General features: G+C 42.7%; 1 protein-coding gene across 1 annotated transcript in view; it reads left to right on the forward strand.

The window, feature by feature from the left end:
- Window positions 1–20,380, forward strand: part of grin2bb (glutamate receptor, ionotropic, N-methyl D-aspartate 2B, genome duplicate b) — a 38,538-nt gene that overhangs the window by 12,087 nt on the left and 6,071 nt on the right. Inside the window, exons 2-13 of the mRNA XM_061274295.1 lie at window positions 4,277–4,420; window positions 5,216–5,486; window positions 6,653–6,845; window positions 12,211–12,325; window positions 12,401–12,606; window positions 13,486–13,657; window positions 14,453–14,606; window positions 14,971–15,096; window positions 16,167–16,396; window positions 17,347–17,507; window positions 17,958–18,145; window positions 19,096–19,334. Coding sequence (XP_061130279.1) covers window positions 4,277–4,420; window positions 5,216–5,486; window positions 6,653–6,845; window positions 12,211–12,325; window positions 12,401–12,606; window positions 13,486–13,657; window positions 14,453–14,606; window positions 14,971–15,096; window positions 16,167–16,396; window positions 17,347–17,507; window positions 17,958–18,145; window positions 19,096–19,334 — 2,199 coding nt within the window. The remainder of the gene's footprint in view (window positions 1–4,276; window positions 4,421–5,215; window positions 5,487–6,652; window positions 6,846–12,210; window positions 12,326–12,400; window positions 12,607–13,485; window positions 13,658–14,452; window positions 14,607–14,970; window positions 15,097–16,166; window positions 16,397–17,346; window positions 17,508–17,957; window positions 18,146–19,095; window positions 19,335–20,380) is intronic.

Genomic DNA, 20,380 nt, shown 5'->3' on the forward strand with positions numbered 1-20,380 from the left:
ACTGCCGTTTTGTGTGTCACGATGTGAGCGTGTCTGTGAGTTCTTAGCATTTGCCTGTGTTGTCAAGCACTCTCTCTCTTTCTCTCTCTCCCCAATCCGCTCCCACCAGAGCTTGTTGAGCATCGGGCTGATACGTTGCTGTTCCCCTTGCAAATCTAATTGGGGACAGGCTTTCATAGGCATGACATGGAGATGAGTTGCCAAATCCTTTCAGGCCCTCAGCTCTGTACAGTGACGCAGCAGGACGATCCCTGACAGTCTTAATGGCTCTATGCCGCCTTCAAAAGAATTGGGGAAGTAGAACTTGAAAAGCCCGACCTTAAAGTCTTCCTAGCGGATGGATGGTAACGTTAGCAATGATGGCAAATATTAGTTTGGTTTGCGGTAAAGCTTTTTTGAACATTATGGGCAAGTCTCACGCAAAGCACGGTCTAACTGTACGCAAATGGGTGTTTGCGCCGTTGTGGATGTGAACGCAGCCTATGGTTGCGGTGGTTGCTCGCACAAAAGTTGAAACATGCCTCCCTGAGTGATGATTTGTGGACGTTGGCATACTCAGCACGGCAAGACCATTCTGAGCGTGTTGGAATTTAAAAGGCACGTTTGATCTCGCTGACGTGAGAATGAAGAGGTGGCAAGATGTAAGAGAATTTTTATCTGCAAGAACCACCAAAGTGACAGAACGTTAATTGGTCACAACTTGCTCCATGCTAGCGTAGACTTGAAAGTAAATCAGTGGCAATGCAAATGACCTGTTTGTGTATATCAGATTGTCTTTACATACGTATTTAATTATGGCAGTATTGTATCTGTTTTGTTGTGTAGAATAATTTTTTTATTGGTTTTCAAAAACATCCCACACAAGCTGGTTGAGGTAGTCCCAGTTTTGACACCTAAACTGATTTTTGAGCATAGAAACATCGTTGTTCGGATCATTCTTACTTGTCCAGACTCCTCCCCCCCCCAAAAAAAAACAACAGCAAAACTTTTGGACATTAATCCGTCACACTGAGACATCGGTAGACTTTAAAGCACGGCAGACTTAAAACCACGACACCGCAATAATCCGGTCAGGATGAGACGAAGCAGTGCATTAAAAGGCGTGCGTGGAACAGATCGCTATCACAGTCCCTCGTCTTAGATGTGCTGATGAAAAGGATGCACAGGATCAAGTGTACTTGTGACTCGGAGACGAGCTGCACACTGCATGACGAGAACCATGTTTTTTCTTTCTTTCCATGTCCCATTCATCAGCAGCTTGCAACATTCTTCCCCCCCCTAGCAAAATAGCAAATAAACACTGTTGGGGAAATGGATATGGTAAATGGGAAACAAAAATCTTAAAAAAAACAAATCAATTGTCTGGCCTGGGGGAGTCCAAGAATTTAATCAGGAGCCAGTGCCCCCACGGCCCCCCCTCTAGCGCCGCCAGTGCAGCACAACTCGTACATTATTTTAATCTCGATCCTCCAACACATCTGACTAATTAACTCATTTTTGGAGGAGTGATGCCAGGGCCAAAGAAGAAGTTTGTATCCATCACTGGGAGAGAATGTATTTAAAATTTGTCTCTTATCCAAATCTGGATTGTTTTGCCCTGGTGAGATTCATCACTCTGCTGACTACCGTCCTCGTTACGTAGATAAGTTTGTTTCACAAAAATCCATGGCTCGTTTTTCAAATAAATTGAATCCAACCCACTCATTAGAAGTTTAGTCAAAATGAGGGAGCCGGAAAATGAAGTGACAAACCTCTTAGCTGGCCGCCTCGTATAATTACTCTGCATGTATGCGCCCTATAGGATTCACACATTCGTGACATGAACTAATGAGCTGTAGAACATGAGGCAAAAAATGGAGCATACAGAGGAATTGGATAATAGGAATAGGGGAGCGGGTCAGTGGTACCAAAGGAAAAAAATGTATCACCGACGCCATTCGAGTAGCGTATAAGAATTAAACAGCAATAATGATCTTTGAAAGCATCATAAGAAAAATTGTAATCTGAGAAGGAACAGATTGAGTGGTGACCTTCTGATCCCACTGAATGGCAGGTTTTGATCTGAAGTTATTACCTCTCAGCTCTTTTTTTTTTTTTTTAGACAATCAGGGAAAAAAAAGTGACAGTAAGGAAACGATGACAACTTAAGCAGCCTGAGCTGGTAATGGAGAGAGTGAGTAAGTGGGAGGAAATGAAAAGGCAGCCCAGTAACCCAAGTGTGTGCGAGTGTGTGCGAGTGTGTTTGTGTGCGCGCGCGACGTCACTGGCTCAACATGTCACCAAGAGAAACTACAGAAAGGTCAGCTGTGACAAAACGATTGATCCCGCAGGACAATTAAAATGGCTAAATCACAGTGTAGAAAGTGCTGCGGTGTATGCTGGATAGACAAATGGAGATGCGGTCATGCACCCGTTTTAAAATATGTGCCAAAACGTAATCAGGAAGGGGCGTGTCTCATTCATCCATTCATCGTTTCGTTCTCAATGGACTGCAACCGGACTGTTGTGGTTGTCTTGAACGATGTTTCACCATTCATCTGAGCAGGCTTCATCTGTTCATGCAGCAAAAACTGGTCCGAAACAAACCTGACTGTAGTAGGTTGATAAAATGATTTATAAAATAAATCATCCCTCTGGCTGTATTGTGTATATCTAATTTGATTTTTAAGACAGCCTACAGGTTTGATCAGAATCAACTATATTGGCCAAGCGTGTCACTGGATAATAAAAAACAGGGTGTTGTCCAAGAGAAAATTTGAGTTGTCCAACACCCAAGGCAAAAGTTAATCTCACAACAGATACAAATCACATGTTAACTCTCCCTCAATTTGGTTGTACAACCCCCACCACCTTTTTTTTTTTCCCACACTGCCAATCCTTTCACCCTCTCTTGACATTGCGGTGTTGGCGCCTCATTACTGTGAAAAGTAGCTAGCAGATCATTTCTGTCCCTGTGGCAGAAAAAGTAGGGGGGGTACGGAAGTTGGGGGTCCAATGTGATGTATTGTGCATGATGAGCGCTCACTCTTGTATGATTCACACATACGACCGACGGTCCACGTCGATGCATGCGTGCTATGCACATACATGCAAGCGCAAACATTTCATTGCGCATGAATTTTTGATTTATTTTTAGACTAAGAACCTTTTAGATTTTCCCTTGACACCCGTATGATCTCTCCATCCATCCGTCCATCCATCCATCCGTCCATCCGTCCGTCCGTCCGTCGGTCCATCCGTCCGTCCATCCGTCCGTCCACCCGTCCATCCATCCATCCATCCAACCTAAATAATTAAAAAGTTCAGTTTTGACTGAAACTCAAAAACGTCGTCATTTACCTCATTAAACTAGCTGAGAAAAAAAATAAAATACTGGAAATACTGGATGACATTAAAGTGTGCACTTCTACCTAATGAAGTGTGCAGCAAAGTGCTGCATATAAGCTCCGGGCAAATAAGCATAGTAATTCTCCCCATTTTCAATTTTCCAGGAAGCCTGCAGTGGTTGAATCACTTCAATCAAAGCATTCATCTGAACAATTCATTTTATTTGTAGCGTGCTTCTCAAAGTTCTTAAAGGTGCTTTGTCTTCCGCGTATATGTACGCATCAGTGTGTAGACACTCCTCCACTGTGCATCCTCGGTGTGCCGGACAGCAAAAACAGCAGTCAGTCTTGTCGCTCCGGTCGTCAGCCGCTGTCACTCCGAAGACCCCTGACATGATGCCGCTCTCATTACAGCCCCTCTGCCATGTCGCCTCCAGTCACTTACACCTCATGAATAATCCATCTCGACTCTCGCGTCCTGATGAGTCGCTTGGCGCTTTTGACATGGATGGCTGACCCTGCCCTGATTCAAAGCACCGCCCGGCACTTCATTATTTAAGTTGCTGTTGTCGTGGAAATGTTACAAGTGGCAAAGATGACACATTTGCTGTCAATGGCATTAGAATTCACTCGATATCGTTTTTTTTGTTACCAACTTCCGATGAAAGCCGCTGGCCTAATACAAGTTGATCTTTTTAACGTTTGAAGAAGCTTTATAAATAAAGCTTGATACATTTACAAGTTCTGAGTGTGACACACTGTGCCATGTTGGAAACACCGAGGTACAGCATCCATTTTAATGTGAATAAAATGATCTATTATGACTGTTATCTACATTTATTCCAGAGGCACACAGTCACTGTGCATGTGTCATAATTATCTGTCTTCTACTTCCCCTTTCTTGCTGGTGGACTTTGTTAGCTAATTGGCTCTCCGTCTCTCGTTTCCAGGACGACAACTCCATGTTTTTCCAATTCGGCCCGTCGATCGAGCAGCAGGCCTCGGTCATGTTGAATATCATGGAGGAGTATGACTGGTACATCTTCTCCATAGTGACCACATACTACCCAGGCTACCAGGACTTTGTCAATAAGGTGAGCAAACAGTTGTAGCATGCTCACTCTAAGCCTGAGAAGCAAACGCAGTAGGTGGCCATGCCACCTGTCTGCTACATTTTCATCACAGTGAAGAAGCTGCCTTTGGAAATGAACATCAGTTCCGAACAAGTTGGGGGTCATTGAGGAATGTCATTTCATGGAAAGAACATTTATTTCTATTTGAACGAAGGAGTTATTATCTGTCGCTTTGGAGCACATTACAGGAGTGCTTTCACTTAATGTGTTCCCAGCTGTAGAATCTGCTGATGTGTGTAAATGTGCATGCTTTTTACCCCCCCACACTATTTTGTAATATTTCTCAGTTGATATGATGAAGTGGTTCCTTACAAAAGCCAGCCAAAGCAGAGGGACCTGATCGTTTGGGTTCAAAGAATAATTTCCAGCTTTTAAAAAAGATAAGGTTGGCAGACTCTGATGTAAATGGACCCGCATGTACCGTTCTCTCATTGCGTTAATGGAAAACGCAGAGCAGCTGAACATTTAGTTTTTTTCTAAATAGAGCTGCTCACTGAGGCTGGAGGCTGCTTATCTCCCGGGCCGAGCAGAGACTTTTTCAAGGCGATGCTATGAGACTCTGAGTAATGCACACCAGCCATACACTTGATAGTTGCATAACAAAACAAAAACAAAAAGTTCGACTTACTGGGTTGGTTGCTGAAGTCAGCAACTATCCGACTGATTTTTCTGTCAAAACTTTCAACGTTAAAAAAAACAATTGCAGCCTTTTGTTACTCTGCTACTGCAAACCATCTTCATCTCTTTTCCATCAAGGTCCGCAGTACCATCGACAATAGCTTTGTAGGCTGGGAGCTGGAGGAAGTCCTCCTGCTGGACATGTCAGTGGATGACGGTGACTCCAAAATCCAGAACCAATTGAAGAAACTGCAGAGTCCCGTCATCCTTCTGTACTGCACAAAAGAGGAGGCCAGCACCATCTTCGAGGTGGCTCATTCTGTGGGTCTCACCGGTTATGGCTTCACTTGGATCGTTCCCTCACTGGTGGCTGGAGATGCAGAACACGTACCCTCTGTTTTCCCAATAGGTAGGCTTACAACTCATCTTTATTTATAGATGTCATTTTTGAACTCCAATAGGGCAGAGATCACATTACCTTTACATTTTATGACCTATATAAATGTATTCCCAATAAATGTAATATGAGTAATATTAATCGCAGAGTCGCTACATTCCTCAAATGCTTTCCGCTGACAAAATCAGGGAGGTCAGCCGGGATTTAAGTAAACCGAGTTAGCTTCGAGCATTGCTGGGACTGCGTTCTGTTTAGCGCAGTGTTATGGTTCTAGAGGGAATCTTTGGGGCGGATCGTTTGAGAAATTCATACAGACACATTTTATAATTTCATAGATAAGTAAAACACAGACTGGACAAGCAGCAGCTGTTGACAGCAGTGAAGTCAAGCTGGCTCCATTCCACTGAATTTGGAAATAAAATGCAAACCAGCCAGAGTACCATAACCTCCCAAAATGCTCTAGTTTATGGGTGAGAGAAATGCATGCAGACATCAGTGGTTCCTCACGCTTGGATAGCCAAGCATAACAAAATGAGCTGAGGGCTGAACTACACTCTCCATGTTCACAAAGTATTTCATTCATCTGCTCCTCTTGAGGAAAGAAAAAAAAACATATCCATACATATTAGCATACGAATACATCCTATTAAAGCTTTGAGAGTGCTGTACACAGTTTTTCATTAATTTCCTGTCATTACACCTCTTCTGAGACTGGCACTCAAATTTGCAGGGGCTAGCTAAATTATTAAAAATCGACCTGCTGCATCTTTCCAATCATATGTACACTCTCACTTTCGGTGCATTTTTTACATTTTAAGGTTATTATCCTTATACATCAAGGGTGTCAAACTCATTTTTGTCGCAGGCCGCATCGTAGTCATAGTTTCCTTTGGAGGGCCATTATAACTGTCAACCCAAATAAATGTATGAATGTCTCATATTATATACAGTATAGGCCTCACAACAGTTTTGAAATCAGAGACTAGTAAGAACTGTTCAAATAAATAAAAAAAAGTTTTTTGCTAGCAACATCTCTATTTTTTAAAAGTGAAGATAATTAATATATATAAATAAATATAATTGCACAGTGGGCCAAATTGGGCCCGCAGGCCAGAGTTTGACACCCATGGACCCATTCCTACCACTTCCTCTTCCATCATATCATGTCCCCCACGCAGGGCTGATATCGGTGTCATACGACGAGTGGGATTACAACATCGAAGCCCGGGTGCGTGATGCAGTCGCCATCATTGCCACGGCGACGTCCACCATGATACTGGATCGGGGGCCTCACACCCTCATCAAATCCAGCTGCTTCGGGACCCTTGACAAGAAGAACATCAACACTGGCCACTCCAAGGAAATACTCAGGTGGGCAAAAATTTAGTTTGATTGCCATAAAGTGACGATCAGTGATTTCTTTTAGCATTTTGTGAATTTCTAAAGAGATCACATCATGTTGTCATGCTTAGAGCAGGCTGATTAATAACAGGTAAAATCATAAGAATTGGAATCCAAGCACAGCAGAAATAAATCATAGTCGGACTTTCATTGCCTGGAGCAGAGTTAACAATCGATGCGGTGCAGCAACAACACGCGTGTGCTTCACCAAGACTTTCAGACGCAAAGACACGAGCACCACACCCAAAGAAAGCGTGTCAAGCAATATAATAAAACCTTTTCACTGCACATACGAGAAGCAAAAAGCATTCTTTGTTCTCCTCACGTGAACATCCTTGTTTTGCCTTTTGGCACGTTACAGAAAAGCAGGAGTGCTGCTGTTCAATAATTCATTCCAGTTTAAATTCATGGGCAACACTGTTCTCACCTTTCCACTGCGGGACAAGCACATTTGCCAGAAAGATTCATACAAACACATTTGGAGAATTATGTGTGAGCCTTTTAAAACTGCCATCTTTCATCCTACATTTTCTCGTTTTCCATCCTGCCACTGTAGTTTGGCAATTGATTATGGAAAATTGAAAAGATCGGAGGGCTAGGGGCATCCACGTTGAGCTTGATGTATTATTGTAAAATGTAGTTTTTGTTTTTGTAATAAGACGAGCATTGGTACACGCTGTCGCAGCATCCTCTCGCAGCACTACTGAGATAACAAGAACACCATAAACATGAATATTTCAATCCCCAAAGGGCATTGAGCGACTTGGGATGAGCGCTCAATCATCCATCCGTGCGTTAGTATGTATGTATGTGTGTGTGTATGTAAGAAAACGAAAGATGTGATTTTTCAAGCAAACATTCCGTCAGCTCGACTGAGTGGAGGTATAGAATTTTGATCCCGGTGTTGACCTCAGGGCGAGCGTAGCAGCACCAAAACTCCCCCCTTACACAGATTAAAGATTTTCCAATCAGTCTTCATCACATCAAGCCACCAGTGTGGCTTGTGTGGACGTGAAGCTTCGTGAGCCGAGTTTTGAATCTTGGTTGACTTCCCTTTTAAAAAAGCTCATGCTAGCATTTTTTTGGGAGGTACCAGCCCAATTGCGCATGCAATAAAAGTGGTCTGTCAAGGGTTGTGCTACACAAGACGCTCACACACACAAACACACAGACGCGCAATCTCCCTGAGAGACAAAAGCAATGATAAGGCCATATGTCCGTGCACGGTGCGGAGGATAGCCACAAGCCACAGTGGGCTGGTTGCATGCAGAGCGTATTAACATGCCATCCTGTCAGCGGTGATGGACGGAGACGGGAGGCCCCTGTGAGTCATGCACTCAAATGAGTTGAGGGGGCTTGCTTGACCTTATGGGGGCACACGTACTGTAATAATAATATTGAAATAAAAGAAGAGAGATTTGCGGCGGTTGTCTCAGGCCCGAGATGATGAAGTTGTTTTTAGATGAGATGTGAAGACGTGTTATTATAATTAGTTGATGCCGTGCGTGTCTGTGTGGACGTGACTGCTGACACGTTGGTATTCAGATGTGATGTGTAAGTGGTGATTAATATTCTGTCACAAATTTGAGCCTTTGGATCATTGCTGCCTCATTTCGTACACAAATTTCATTTCTGACAAATATGATATGTTCTATGATATGTTGCGTAACCTTGGTCCATATCTGCTCTCCGGTTTTATACGACTTGAGACTTCAGTTAGCTTGATTGGTGAGTCAAATTGGAATAAATAAAATAAAATTAAATAAAAAAGAATGAAATAAATAAAATAAAATATAATATCACAAATTTGAAAAAACAGCCAAATTCCCTGACAACTTCATTCCCCTTTTAACGCTGCCCTGCAGAATTTCTACCAGTTTGTCTATTCAAATGCTTTTGTAATAAATGATTTAAACTGCAGCGTTTTTTATTGTATATTCAAAGTAGTAGACAGCTTGGCCGCTTTTTGCCCCACTGTCTACGTTTGCAAACTGGCTGTGAGCTTAAAGCTAAGAAGACGATCTTCACTGCAGGCCATGAGAGGCGTACGCTGCCTCTCTCATGCTAGTCTCCGCTTATGTCATCTCTTAAAGTATTTCCTCCCGCGGCGACTGCAGCACGTCAGCGTTATTGCATTCCTCAACGGTCACAATCAAAGTAGCTTTTTCTCTATATTTGTGAGTCAGCAAGCCAAAGCATTGCACTTTTAGGTATCTAGAGCCCCGGTGATTTATTCCGAGTCTTTTCTTACATGCAAGTAGGTCAAGGATCAATCTGATCAACGGCTGCGCACTGTCAAGCTCCCTTTTTCCATCTCTATTTGTGTTTTCCCATTTTGCATGTCTCTTTATGATGCTCTTTGATACTGAAAAGTTGAATCAATGAGCCTTCACAGGTCAGCCTTTCATGCTATAAATGCATAGCTACATATTGTGAAGTGACAGCATTAATGTGCTTTTCAGTGGTGCTCATTGAGCTCTGGATAAATCCTCACGAGGTGCCTTTAATGCCACCAATGTAACAGATCAATTGTTCATGTGGCCTTTACCGGTATTTGTTCACTTATTGCATGAGTGATTTAGTCGAAGGTTTTTGTATTTTAAAAGAAACGCGGAATAATTTGAATTTCATGTGATGACTGAAAATAGACGATATGAATATTTGATGTTGGCATGCTGGGGAAGGTGTGTGTTGGCATGTTAAAGCCTGGTGAGGAGATGTGTTACATCACCCCTCCTGTTCACAGCACAGGTTGCCGTTTGATGTCTGCAACTCACCTGGGCGCCTCCCACTGCCCCACAACCGATACGCTGCACCAGCGGACACTCATTAAAGTCGTGCCTTCCATCGCTAAGCAACTTCTCCAGCACATCATTAAATGTTTGCGTTCTTTTCATTTGATTTTTTTCAATTTTAGCCTTGATGTTCTTTGGTTTCAAGTATTACAACCTGCAGGTTTTCACACTTTCAACTCAAGTGTCGACTGCAGCTTTAATCAAAGATTTTTTTTTGATGGATTCTTTTGACTATTTATTATACCAAGGAACCTTCAGTGTCAAATCCATAACACTGGTTCCCTTCCAGTTTCATAAAGTTTATTGTGGAATAAATATTGAATAAGAATGTGAATATATATATTTTTTAATTCTTATTTATGCATAAACACACACAGTATGACACGCTAGCATCCCTGCATTGCAGCAACAGACTGTTGTTGTTTTTTTAGAAGCAGTCTGCGATAAAAAGGCAGGAATCAACATGAGTCACCATGCTGAAGGTATTTAAGCTGGAAGGTAGCTTCTATTCCCCTCACAGCCATGCAGTGAACAGTTAGTGGGTGAAACGCTCGCAAACATATAGCGTGACTGCGATTGAGCTGCGTGAGATTCTCTTAGTAGCTCATCCCACGTGCCTTTTTTCCCCCCCTTTTCTTCTATTTTCAGTGAAGTCAGAGGGGAACACCGACATGAGAAGGGATCAAACAGCTCATAAAAGCCTCGTCGATAGTATGGGCTCCAAACATGAGAAATACGGCAAGCCGGCCCGTGCCACTCTCAAAGTCCCAGCATGCATCAGTAAAAGCGCGGGTTAAACCTTGAATCTTATTGATGAGTGATTTGTGGCGTCTCTCGGAGGTGGATCGCTGACCGCGAGAAGTCACATGATAATAAGTATACGCTTGGGTTTATATACGGTCTAGAAAAACAAAACAAATACGCCCTTCATCCGCTGAGATAACTGTTCCCATGGCAACACAGCTGATGGTTGTGGCTGCCATGGCAACGCATTACGTGACATTATGCCGAAGTATACGAGGCCTCCCCTCCCTTTCCCATGCGTTGCGGTTGTACGCATACCAGGAGCCTCATTTAGCAAGTTTGCGTAAAGCCTGCGTGCAAAGCATCTCCCACGCAAAGTATGGTATTTAGGCATTAATTCTCCCACATCTTTTTATTTCTGTTTTTGCTATCACCTACAATAATTGCTCCAATAATTGCTAATTGGTTACACTTCTCAATCAAGCACCTGAATGTCAGTCTCGGGCATTCTCAGTACCTTTACAGATCTTGATTTCATTTATTTATTTATTTATTTTATTTATTTTTACATTTTTTTATTTTTTTATTTCTTTTTTTATTTTATTTTTTTTTACAATTTTTTATTTTTTTATTTTATTTAAAAAAAGTTTTATTTTATGCAGCATCTGTAATTTCGCTCATGTACCGCGTGAATACTTTTGCCACCTCTGCCATGCACATGTCGCACATTGTTCACTTGAAGATGGTGGCAACAAGTGCTTGAAGGAGGCTCATGCCATCATGTGTGCACAAGAGTAAGCTGCAACAAGTAAATGTGTTGGCACAACAAAGTGTGAAACCTTCACTCGGCCATGTGTGCACGTGTGAGAGAGAGAGAGAGAGAGAGGTGTGTTATTAATACAGCCAAAGACGTCTTAGTCAGAGCCACTCAGTGTTCCAGTGGGAGGTACTTGTGATTAAATCTTTGGCCCTTTGCTCATCTCTCCTTAATAGATTTATTGTCTTGTGTTTGTCTTTTCACACTTGAAGATGATGGCCTCATACATTTAGTACTCCTTGTATGCAGACAAGATCTTTATTTCTCCGGCGGATTGTGTTCCGAGGCAGAACGTCTCCATGGTGACGGCGGCCCACAGTTTGCGACGAGGAAGAATAAGGGTGGGGAAGAATGCAAAAGAACGAGACGCGCACTTGTTGAGACACGTTTGCCGATATGTGTTCTCGCAGGAGGTTTATGCGCTTGCCCTCTTTTTCAGTTTTGACCTTTTGCCCTTGGCTCCGTCTGCCTCGTCAGCCTTGTCAGCATGAGAGCAATCAGAAGTTGGGACGGTCGCTTTTTAGATTGGTTTTTTTTTCTTTTGATGAAATCATTAAATGGAATCATGTCCTTGAGCTATTTCTCTTTTCTCTCTCCATCACTGTTGTTAACCAGCATTGTGACTAACCTTCACTGAGCTCTCACCGCTTTTAATATGCGGTCAAGTCCAGAACATACTCTAATTTAAAAAATGTAATTATCACTGTTACTTTTTTTGAAATGATTGTGGACTGCTAGAAGATTTTCTCACAGTTTATCAGTCACCATCATGTCCACATCTCAAACTGAATGACATCACTGACTCGCAGGTGAACATGGTGTCGAATTTAAATGGCGATATTTCCCCGCTACCTCGCCCTCGTGTGTATTCTGTATAACGACCCAGCCGATGATTACGCCTTGTTCGAAATAAACGCCATCCTTTGTTTTGAATCCCACGCACACGTTCTGACATTTGGGTTGGCAATCTAATTGTCAGGTACATCATGAATGTGACGTTTGAAGGGCGTAACCTGTCATTCAGCGAGGAGGGCCACCAGATTTTCCCCAAACTGGTCATCATTCTTCTCGACAAGGACAGAACGTGGGACAGGGTAAATACGATGTTTGTCATGTAGCTTTCGCTTCTAAAAATCCCACCCGTCACCAGGCCTTGTTGTCACACGCAGGTGGGCAAGTGGGAGAAGGGCTCTCTGGCCATGAAGTACCACGTGTGGCCACGTTTCGAGCTCTACTCTGCGGCGGAGGAGCACGAGGACCACCTGTCCATCGTCACGTTGGAGGAGGCGCCTTTTGTCATCGTGGAGGACGTGGACCCGCTAAGCGGCACCTGCATGAGGAACACCGTGCCTTGTCGTAAACAGCTCAAACTCATGTGAGAGGAATCAATAACGAAAGCCCATTGTAATACTTTTTTTTGTTGCTGTCTGTCACACTTCAAGATGTGATTGAATATAAGAATTTCATAAATCTGCACTTAGAGACTCAAGCACATTCCAGTTACAAAAATGATACATAAATAGATGTTTGAAAAGAGTAAATGTATTGATTTAAAAGTTAAATACAACTGAACTGTAAAAATGAACAGTATTGGAATTCTAATCAAAACACAAGTCAATAAAAATAATATGCTAAGCTAATTCATCAACAATTAAAGCATATCGTCGAAACATATCTAGATCTCCCCAAAAGAAATGATGGAATTAATATGCAGTTTTTTTTGAGGTGACATTTTTGTAGTGTGCTTTTCTCAAACTGATATGAAAGTGCAAAAGGAAACAAAACCGTGTGATGTAATCTTCTGAACTAAGTTGTATTTTCCCTGACCTACATATACTACAATGTGTACATTGAGGATTTAAACATTCCCTCGCCCACATACACATGTGGTCGCATGCAGGCTTGGTGAGACAGACCTCCCCCCTCTCGGTTTCTCATTATTGCATAATTTATGGGATATATTACAGTACCTCAGTCCTTATGCATGATATGAAATCACAACCCCGTGCCCTTCTGCTTATGGAGCTGCTCTCGTTTAACTTTGAAGAAGATAACCAAACATACTTTGCCCTTTGTTTGACATTTGCTTCAAACAACATACATATAGCATAACTATTCAAAAGACGCTTTGCATTGCTCTCTTGCTTGTGATTTTTGTCTGTACTGTAATTTAAATGAATATAACTCTTGCTATTTGGACTTGTTTTAATATTTCAATTCCCCCCCCCCCTTCCTTCTTCCTTTCACCTGTCAGCAACCAAACAGGCGATTCGGGAATCTACATCAAGCGCTGCTGCAAAGGTTTTTGCATCGACATCCTGAAGAAGATCGCCAAAGCGGTCAAGTTCAGCTACGACCTCTACCTGGTTACTAACGGTAAACACGGCAAGAAGGTGAACGGGACGTGGAACGGAATGGTTGGAGAGGTGAGGACTTTTTTTTTTATAATGTGTTGTAGTATGACAACAAATTGGCTTTCTTCAGTCAACACATTTTTCAGGTTTTGTTTTCTAATTAAAAGCCACATCAATACAGGTTTCTTAATTAAAGCTGCCTTTTTCGGAATGTCTTGTTTTTATCATTCTGTTTCATCATTCACTCCCATTTTGTTTGTTATTGATACCGAAGCCGGGAAGAAATTGTCCCCGCAGAAATTTGCAATTTCAATAGGCTTAATTAAATAACCTGAAAGGCTTCTGCCTATTTCAAATCATCAAGCACATGTTCCCCCTCCACCTGACCTGAGGGGTCACGAGTCGTCAGCTCCGCGCAACCTCGGGTGGAACACACGGGGGCTGCTAATTGGAGATGGGAAACTTTGCTTGTGTGTTAATTTACATACAAGTTGAGGCGCTATTTAGAATCAATCTGATGTGCCATTTCATTTATCAAGGTACAGGTGACATTTATATGATACAATATTAATATCCTTTTGCTTACCTTAATGTTGTGTTATTTCTATATGCTCATGGGAAGACCCAAGTAGTTCAATTTAGGGAAAACAGAAAAGCTAATATCTGAGAAAGAAAAATACGTCAGGGTATAAAATTCCTGTCTGTCTATTTTACATTTTTATTCATAGCCTGATGCTGTCGAACTTCAGGCTGAATATAAACACACTCACTGAACACACACAGTAATATTTTTTTTCGTCCTGTGTTTTCTTTTTTTCTACATTCACTGACCGTCTCTTCTTCCTTTTGTGTGTGTGTGTGTGCCAGGTGGTGCTTAAGAACGCTCACATGGCGGTGGGCTCACTCACCATCAACGAAGAGCGGTCCGAGGTCATCGACTTCTCCGTGCCCTTCATCGAGACGGGAATTAGCGTCATGGTTTCCCGAAGTAACGGGACCGTGTCACCCTCTGCCTTCTTAGGTGAGAGACACAAAAGATTTTGGGGAGACCTACTCTTTGTTATTAAGAGAAAAATCTCACCTGCTCACTTTTCTGTGCTCAGGCCAAAGCCATGTCTAATAAAAAAAAATATTGTTGCAGCCGATAACAAAATGTGCACCAAATGCAAAATATTAGGTATTGACGATCAGATCATGTCTATTTTTTCTGACAGTTTTGTTTGGTGGTGTACTGTGAGATTCTTCTCATTTTCTCAAAGGTTGCAAAACACATACACCCTAATATTGGATAGCATTGGACTGTGCAGCTGTTGCCATGTGGGTCCCCATGAGTAGAATAAACATGAAGTCAACGGCTAACCTAACACGGCCCTTTTGTGTTGCAGAGCCCTTCAGTGCTGACGTGTGGGTGATGATGTTTGTGATGCTGCTGATTGTGTCCGCCGTCGCCGTGTTTGTGTTTGAGTACTTCAGCCCGGTGGGTTACAATCGCTGCCTGGCAGACGGCAGAGGTGAGAGTGGTTTGCACACACACGCACACACACACACACATCCGCACATCCGCGGTGAGTCATTTAGCGCTCCATTGAGTTACCTTGAATTTTAAATTTTTCTATTATCACTCATAAGGAGAGTTGTGAGTTTCTACTTGTGGAGCATTTACTTCCATCGCCACTCAATTGACGTAATGAAAACACAATCAGACAAGTGTCAAAGCCTGAGCAAAAGGATCCTCGGTTCCCACTCCAGCACCACTCTTAATGGTGCCGCTCTCAAGTATTACATCAGCGTTACGCCACCTACTCCTCCCAGTTTATAAAAAGGCGGAATACTCTCAAGCGCTTCTATTATCGTGCGTGGGAAATATTTATCAGTTTGAACAACGCGTGGCACAACGTAGCGCCGCTGGCCGCTGGGTATCAAACGGGAGCGGGTCAGTTTCAATCAATTTTCCCATCAAAGTCAGCAAATTCGATTTCGGAGCTTTTCCTGTAGGCTTTGTAGAGCCGGACTGTCAGGAGTGAATCGGCCTGGTGCAACAACAGCCACTCAAGATTAAATCTGTCATTTGTAAAAGTGTTTTATTGCTGTTCACGGCCTTTTTTTTTTTTTTGCTCTCGGGGACGAAACGAGGATTTAAGTTGGACTAACGTTTCCTCATGCAGTTTTTCCTTAATGTCTGAGTGAAATACAATTTTGTGCATCCTGGGTAGAAACACGAGGTTATGTAAGACTGTCTTCCCGGGCACATCTGGAACAATTGTAGCATGTCTAGCCCGCCCCCTTTTTCTTTCACACTCCTCTAGCTTGTCATATCTACTGTACCTTCCTACCTACACACACACACACACACACACGGGAAGAACAGTCTGAACGATTAAGGTTGTCTCTGGAATGGCTGGTCACCGTACAGCCACATTTTTTTTTCCTACAAGCACCTTTGAAATCTGAATGTACAGATCTGTTGGCACTGTCAGAGATGGTTATTTTTGTGGATGGAGTTTGCTTTTTGCGTTGTGGCTCCCTCTGCTTTTGTCTCCTCTTCCTCCATCATATTTTATGTCCTTCTCCTGCTTGCCAGAACCCGGCGGTCCCTCCTTCACCATCGGCAAGGCCGTCTGGCTGCTTTGGGGTCTGGTGTTCAACAACTCTGTGCCGGTGCAAAATCCCAAAGGTACCACCAGTAAGATCATGGTATCAGTGTGGGCCTTTTTCGCTGTCATCTTCCTGGCTTCCTACACTGCCAACCTGGCAGCCTTCATGATCCAGGAGGAGTATGTGGACCAGGTGTCGGGCCTGTCAGACAAAAAGGTGGGAATACACGCTAGCCAGGGGTGCTGGAACAGAATATAAATGTGATGGAAGTACATTATAGGACCTCCTTGGAGGAGGAGGTTATGATTTTTTATTTTTGTCATTGCTTTAGTATTTCATTGGAAAATTTCTCTTAAGAGCTGAACTGCTATCTGTTTAAGAATGTTGGGCATAGAAGTCGAAAAAATATAATTTCCGCAGTCAAACTATTATACAACTTAATTAACTGTACAGACTATGATTTAAATCAAATTTTATTTTTTACAGTCACACAAATGTACGCAAAAGTCAACAAGCGCCATTTAGACAAAACTAGGGAAACATTCATATTTTATTTCATATTTTTGTAACACTACATGTAAGTTGCTAATGAATATTTTCTAGATGCTCATTTTAATATATTGTCTCGCAAAAATAAAAAGAAGTTTAAGCATAAAATCCTAAGCTTTACCTCGATAGTCCTCTTTTTTCTTTTTCTTGTTTTAAATGTTTTTCTCCTTTACATCCCCTTCCCATGCCGGCTCTTTGTCTCTTTTCACATTCTTTTCCTGCCAATTAAGAAGTTTGAACTTTTGTTCCAACAACACAGAGAATCAAGCGGTATTCTCTCTTCTAAAATTAGATGTTCAAATTGATCTTTTCCAAGGCTTTTTAAGAATTTGTATATTCGGTTTAATGAGCTGCGGAATACTTTAGAGCACGGCGTGTTGGTCCTTGAGATTTTCCCATGTACGTCAGACCTCTTATCACGACTCCAAACATTTAGTTAATTTAGGCTTCCCCAAGCATCGTTCTGTCCTCTGCTCAACAGTGCATTAAAGGCTATTTGATGCGTCTCGGTGCCTTTTCTATGCTAACGAGCACTCCTCTGTCATTTTCTCTTTGTGGTTTCTTTTCCGGAAACCGCCACCCCCTCCCTCCCCCCTCCCCGACTTCATCGACAACAGTTCCAGAAGCCTAACGAGTTCTCGCCGCCGTTCCGCTTTGGCACCGTGCCCAACGGGAGCACAGAGCGCAACATCCGCAACAACTATCGAGACATGCACACCTACATGACCAGCTTCCACCAGAAGAATGTGGACGAGGCCCTGTACAGTCTCAAGACCGGGTGAGGAGGGGGTCCGGAGGGGGGTGGCGGCTTCGGAGGAGAGGATGAATGGAGGGACGAACATGGAGATGAAAGGGAGGAGAGAAAAAAAAGAGTTTCTCTAATGATGCAATCAGAAGAAAATATGATGAAGGACATAGAGAGTGGCCAGTGTGGGTGGGTGGGCAGCACAGTCCCGAATTGAAGTTACAATGATCATCAATGAGCTGTCAGGAAGACTCACTGATGTCTCCATCTTGTGATCTTCACGTGCAATTACCAATTATGTTCCAAAGCCACAGTTCCATCCAAAAAAATGTGATGTCATGACATCAGTTGATTCCAACAAACTAAGTAAGCATGATTTTTGAGACTAGATTTGAAAGTTGCCATATTTGGTTACTAAAACCAATTAAAAAGAAAACACAATCAATGAAATTCATTCTCGTGCTCTTCTGTTGTGCTCAACAGCAAATTGGACGCCTTCATTTATGACGCCGCAGTGCTTAACTACATGGCGGGACGGGACGAAGGATGCAAGCTAGTCACTATCGGCAGTGGCAAAGTATTTGCCTCCACTGGTTACGGCATCGCCATCCAGAAAGACTCGGGTTGGAAACGAGCGGTGGACCTGGCCATCCTCATGCTGTTTGGAGACGGTGAGGCCTTGAACGGCGATATGTTCTCACTCACTTCAATATGTAAATGTTTAGTTGGGAAGCAGCTGAAAGATTCCAGAAGAAGCCAGCGAGGCTATCAAAGCTGCAAAGCTACGAGTCATTGCGAGCCAAGTTGGCAAAGTTCGTTACTTTGCGGCATCATGCATACGGCAGTAAAAGCTGCAGATGGAGGAGAACCAGATATAAAAACACGCATTACATTAATTTTAAGGGAATTAATTGAGTCAAAATCCCCAAATTCTAATCAATGATAAGAAATGCATCCCATGAGTAGAACCTATGAGATATTTTGTATTCACTGTCATCTACTTGCTTCCGACTCGTATTAAACAAACTCAGATTAAACAAATTAACACCTTTAAAATGGACTCGTTCATGCCCATTTGCACAAACAATATCATTATATTAAACAAACACAGAGGAACAATAATCCCCACTTGATTTCTTGTCGTCCCTCGCTTCACTCTCTCTCTCATTCTCTCACACATACAAAAGAAAAACAAACCATCGGGGCAAATCCGGCAAATCTCTCTGGACGTGTCCTCCCGCTTTAGCTATCCCCAGGGATATGGAAATAAGATGGACACATTTTAGGGTGGAAATACTTCTCACATGACCATGCAAACTTTCTCCCTGAGGACTTTTCAAGTCCCAGCAAGCACCCCCCCTCCCTACAAGAAAGAATGATCAGCCTAGCATAAGCAATCCTTAATGAAGACGATCTTCTGCAGGGCGTTCAGATAAAATAATGCAACATGACATTTGTTCCCCCCATACATGAGACCTTAGCTGTTTTTGACAACAACTAAAAAATATCTCCTTTTTCCCTCCACTCACACTTGCAAGTGGCGTCACCTGAGGCAAGCTCCCCCAAGATCAGCCATATCACGATCATATCTGCAAACATCACGTATCTTTGCTTCCTTCAGGTGAGATGGAGGAGTTCGAGGCTTTATGGCTGACAGGTATCTGCCACAATGAGAAGAATGAGGTTATGAGCAGTCAGCTGGATGTGGACAACATGGCGGGGGTCTTCTACATGCTCGGGGCCGCCATGGTTCTGTCACTTATCACCTTCATCTGTGAACATTGGTTCTACTGGCAGCTGCGCTTCTGCTTCATGGGCGTGTGTTCCGGAAAGCCCGGGGTCACCTTCTCCATTAGCAGGGTGAGTGTACATGGGTGTTATTTTGGTTTTGACCACGACCTGACAGATCCCAGTCATAGTTGTGTAGACATTACTGACTTTGGTTGAGATGGAAAAAGCATTGGCGTAGTTAGAGTGAGTTTGTAGGGGCACTGCCCACCCCCCCCCCCCCCCCCCTGAAATATGTTTGGATGACCCTTCCAGGTACCAGGTTCTGTTCAGATATGTACAGAATTCCATCCCAAAATACCCTGACAGAATTAAACTGTTAATTAAGTAATCATCGAAATGAAATGTACTCGCTATGTGACGTGTTTGCAGCGAGTGATCTAAAAGTCTGTCGAAAGAGCTTAGACTACTTTACCGTGTTTCTTTGACGGGTCATTTAACAAGATGTCTTAGTGTTATTGCAGGCTGTTTCGTTTCCCAGAAATAGCCATTGGAGGGGTAATTCATTTGCATAATGTTACCTTTTCGCCAAGAGGGTTGTCGCACGGAAATGGTCTCAGCTACCGTTTGTCAAACAAAAAAGACAGCAGTGTTTATGAGTTAGTGTCCAAGCTGAAGTATTTTCTAATTGTCATTTTGTTTAACGCCCACTCGCACTGCCCTGATAATGACTTTACAAGTCAGAACTGGCATTGAGCACTTGAACGATTTTTTGTGCATGCAGTGTGAAGTCACAAATCTGCCTTGATTGCTTTTCAAACTGTGATATTTTTCAAAATGTAAGCAGCCCGATTAGGACTTTTACCTGTGCTCCAAACATTTGACTTTTAGTGGTTTGGTGTGTTAATATCCACTTGAACAATTTTGTATGTATTTACTATAGTCTTCATGTTTCTTATCACAAAAATGATAAAGGATGAAAAATATTATTTGCAGCAGAACAAAGAGTAGGCAGGAAAAGACAGTGATGTGCCGGTAACCTCTATTCGGTAACATTTCAGAGCAGCTACAGTAGCTCTAGATGTTCTACTGTAAAGAGATCAGATCAAACATTCCCACTAGAGCAGCTGTCATTCAGCCAAGCACCCAGAAACAGAGATAAAACAGACACACGGAGA

This window comes from Syngnathus typhle, linkage group LG3 (assembly GCF_033458585.1).
Source record: "Syngnathus typhle isolate RoL2023-S1 ecotype Sweden linkage group LG3, RoL_Styp_1.0, whole genome shotgun sequence".
Lineage (NCBI taxonomy): Eukaryota > Metazoa > Chordata > Actinopteri > Syngnathiformes > Syngnathidae > Syngnathus > Syngnathus typhle.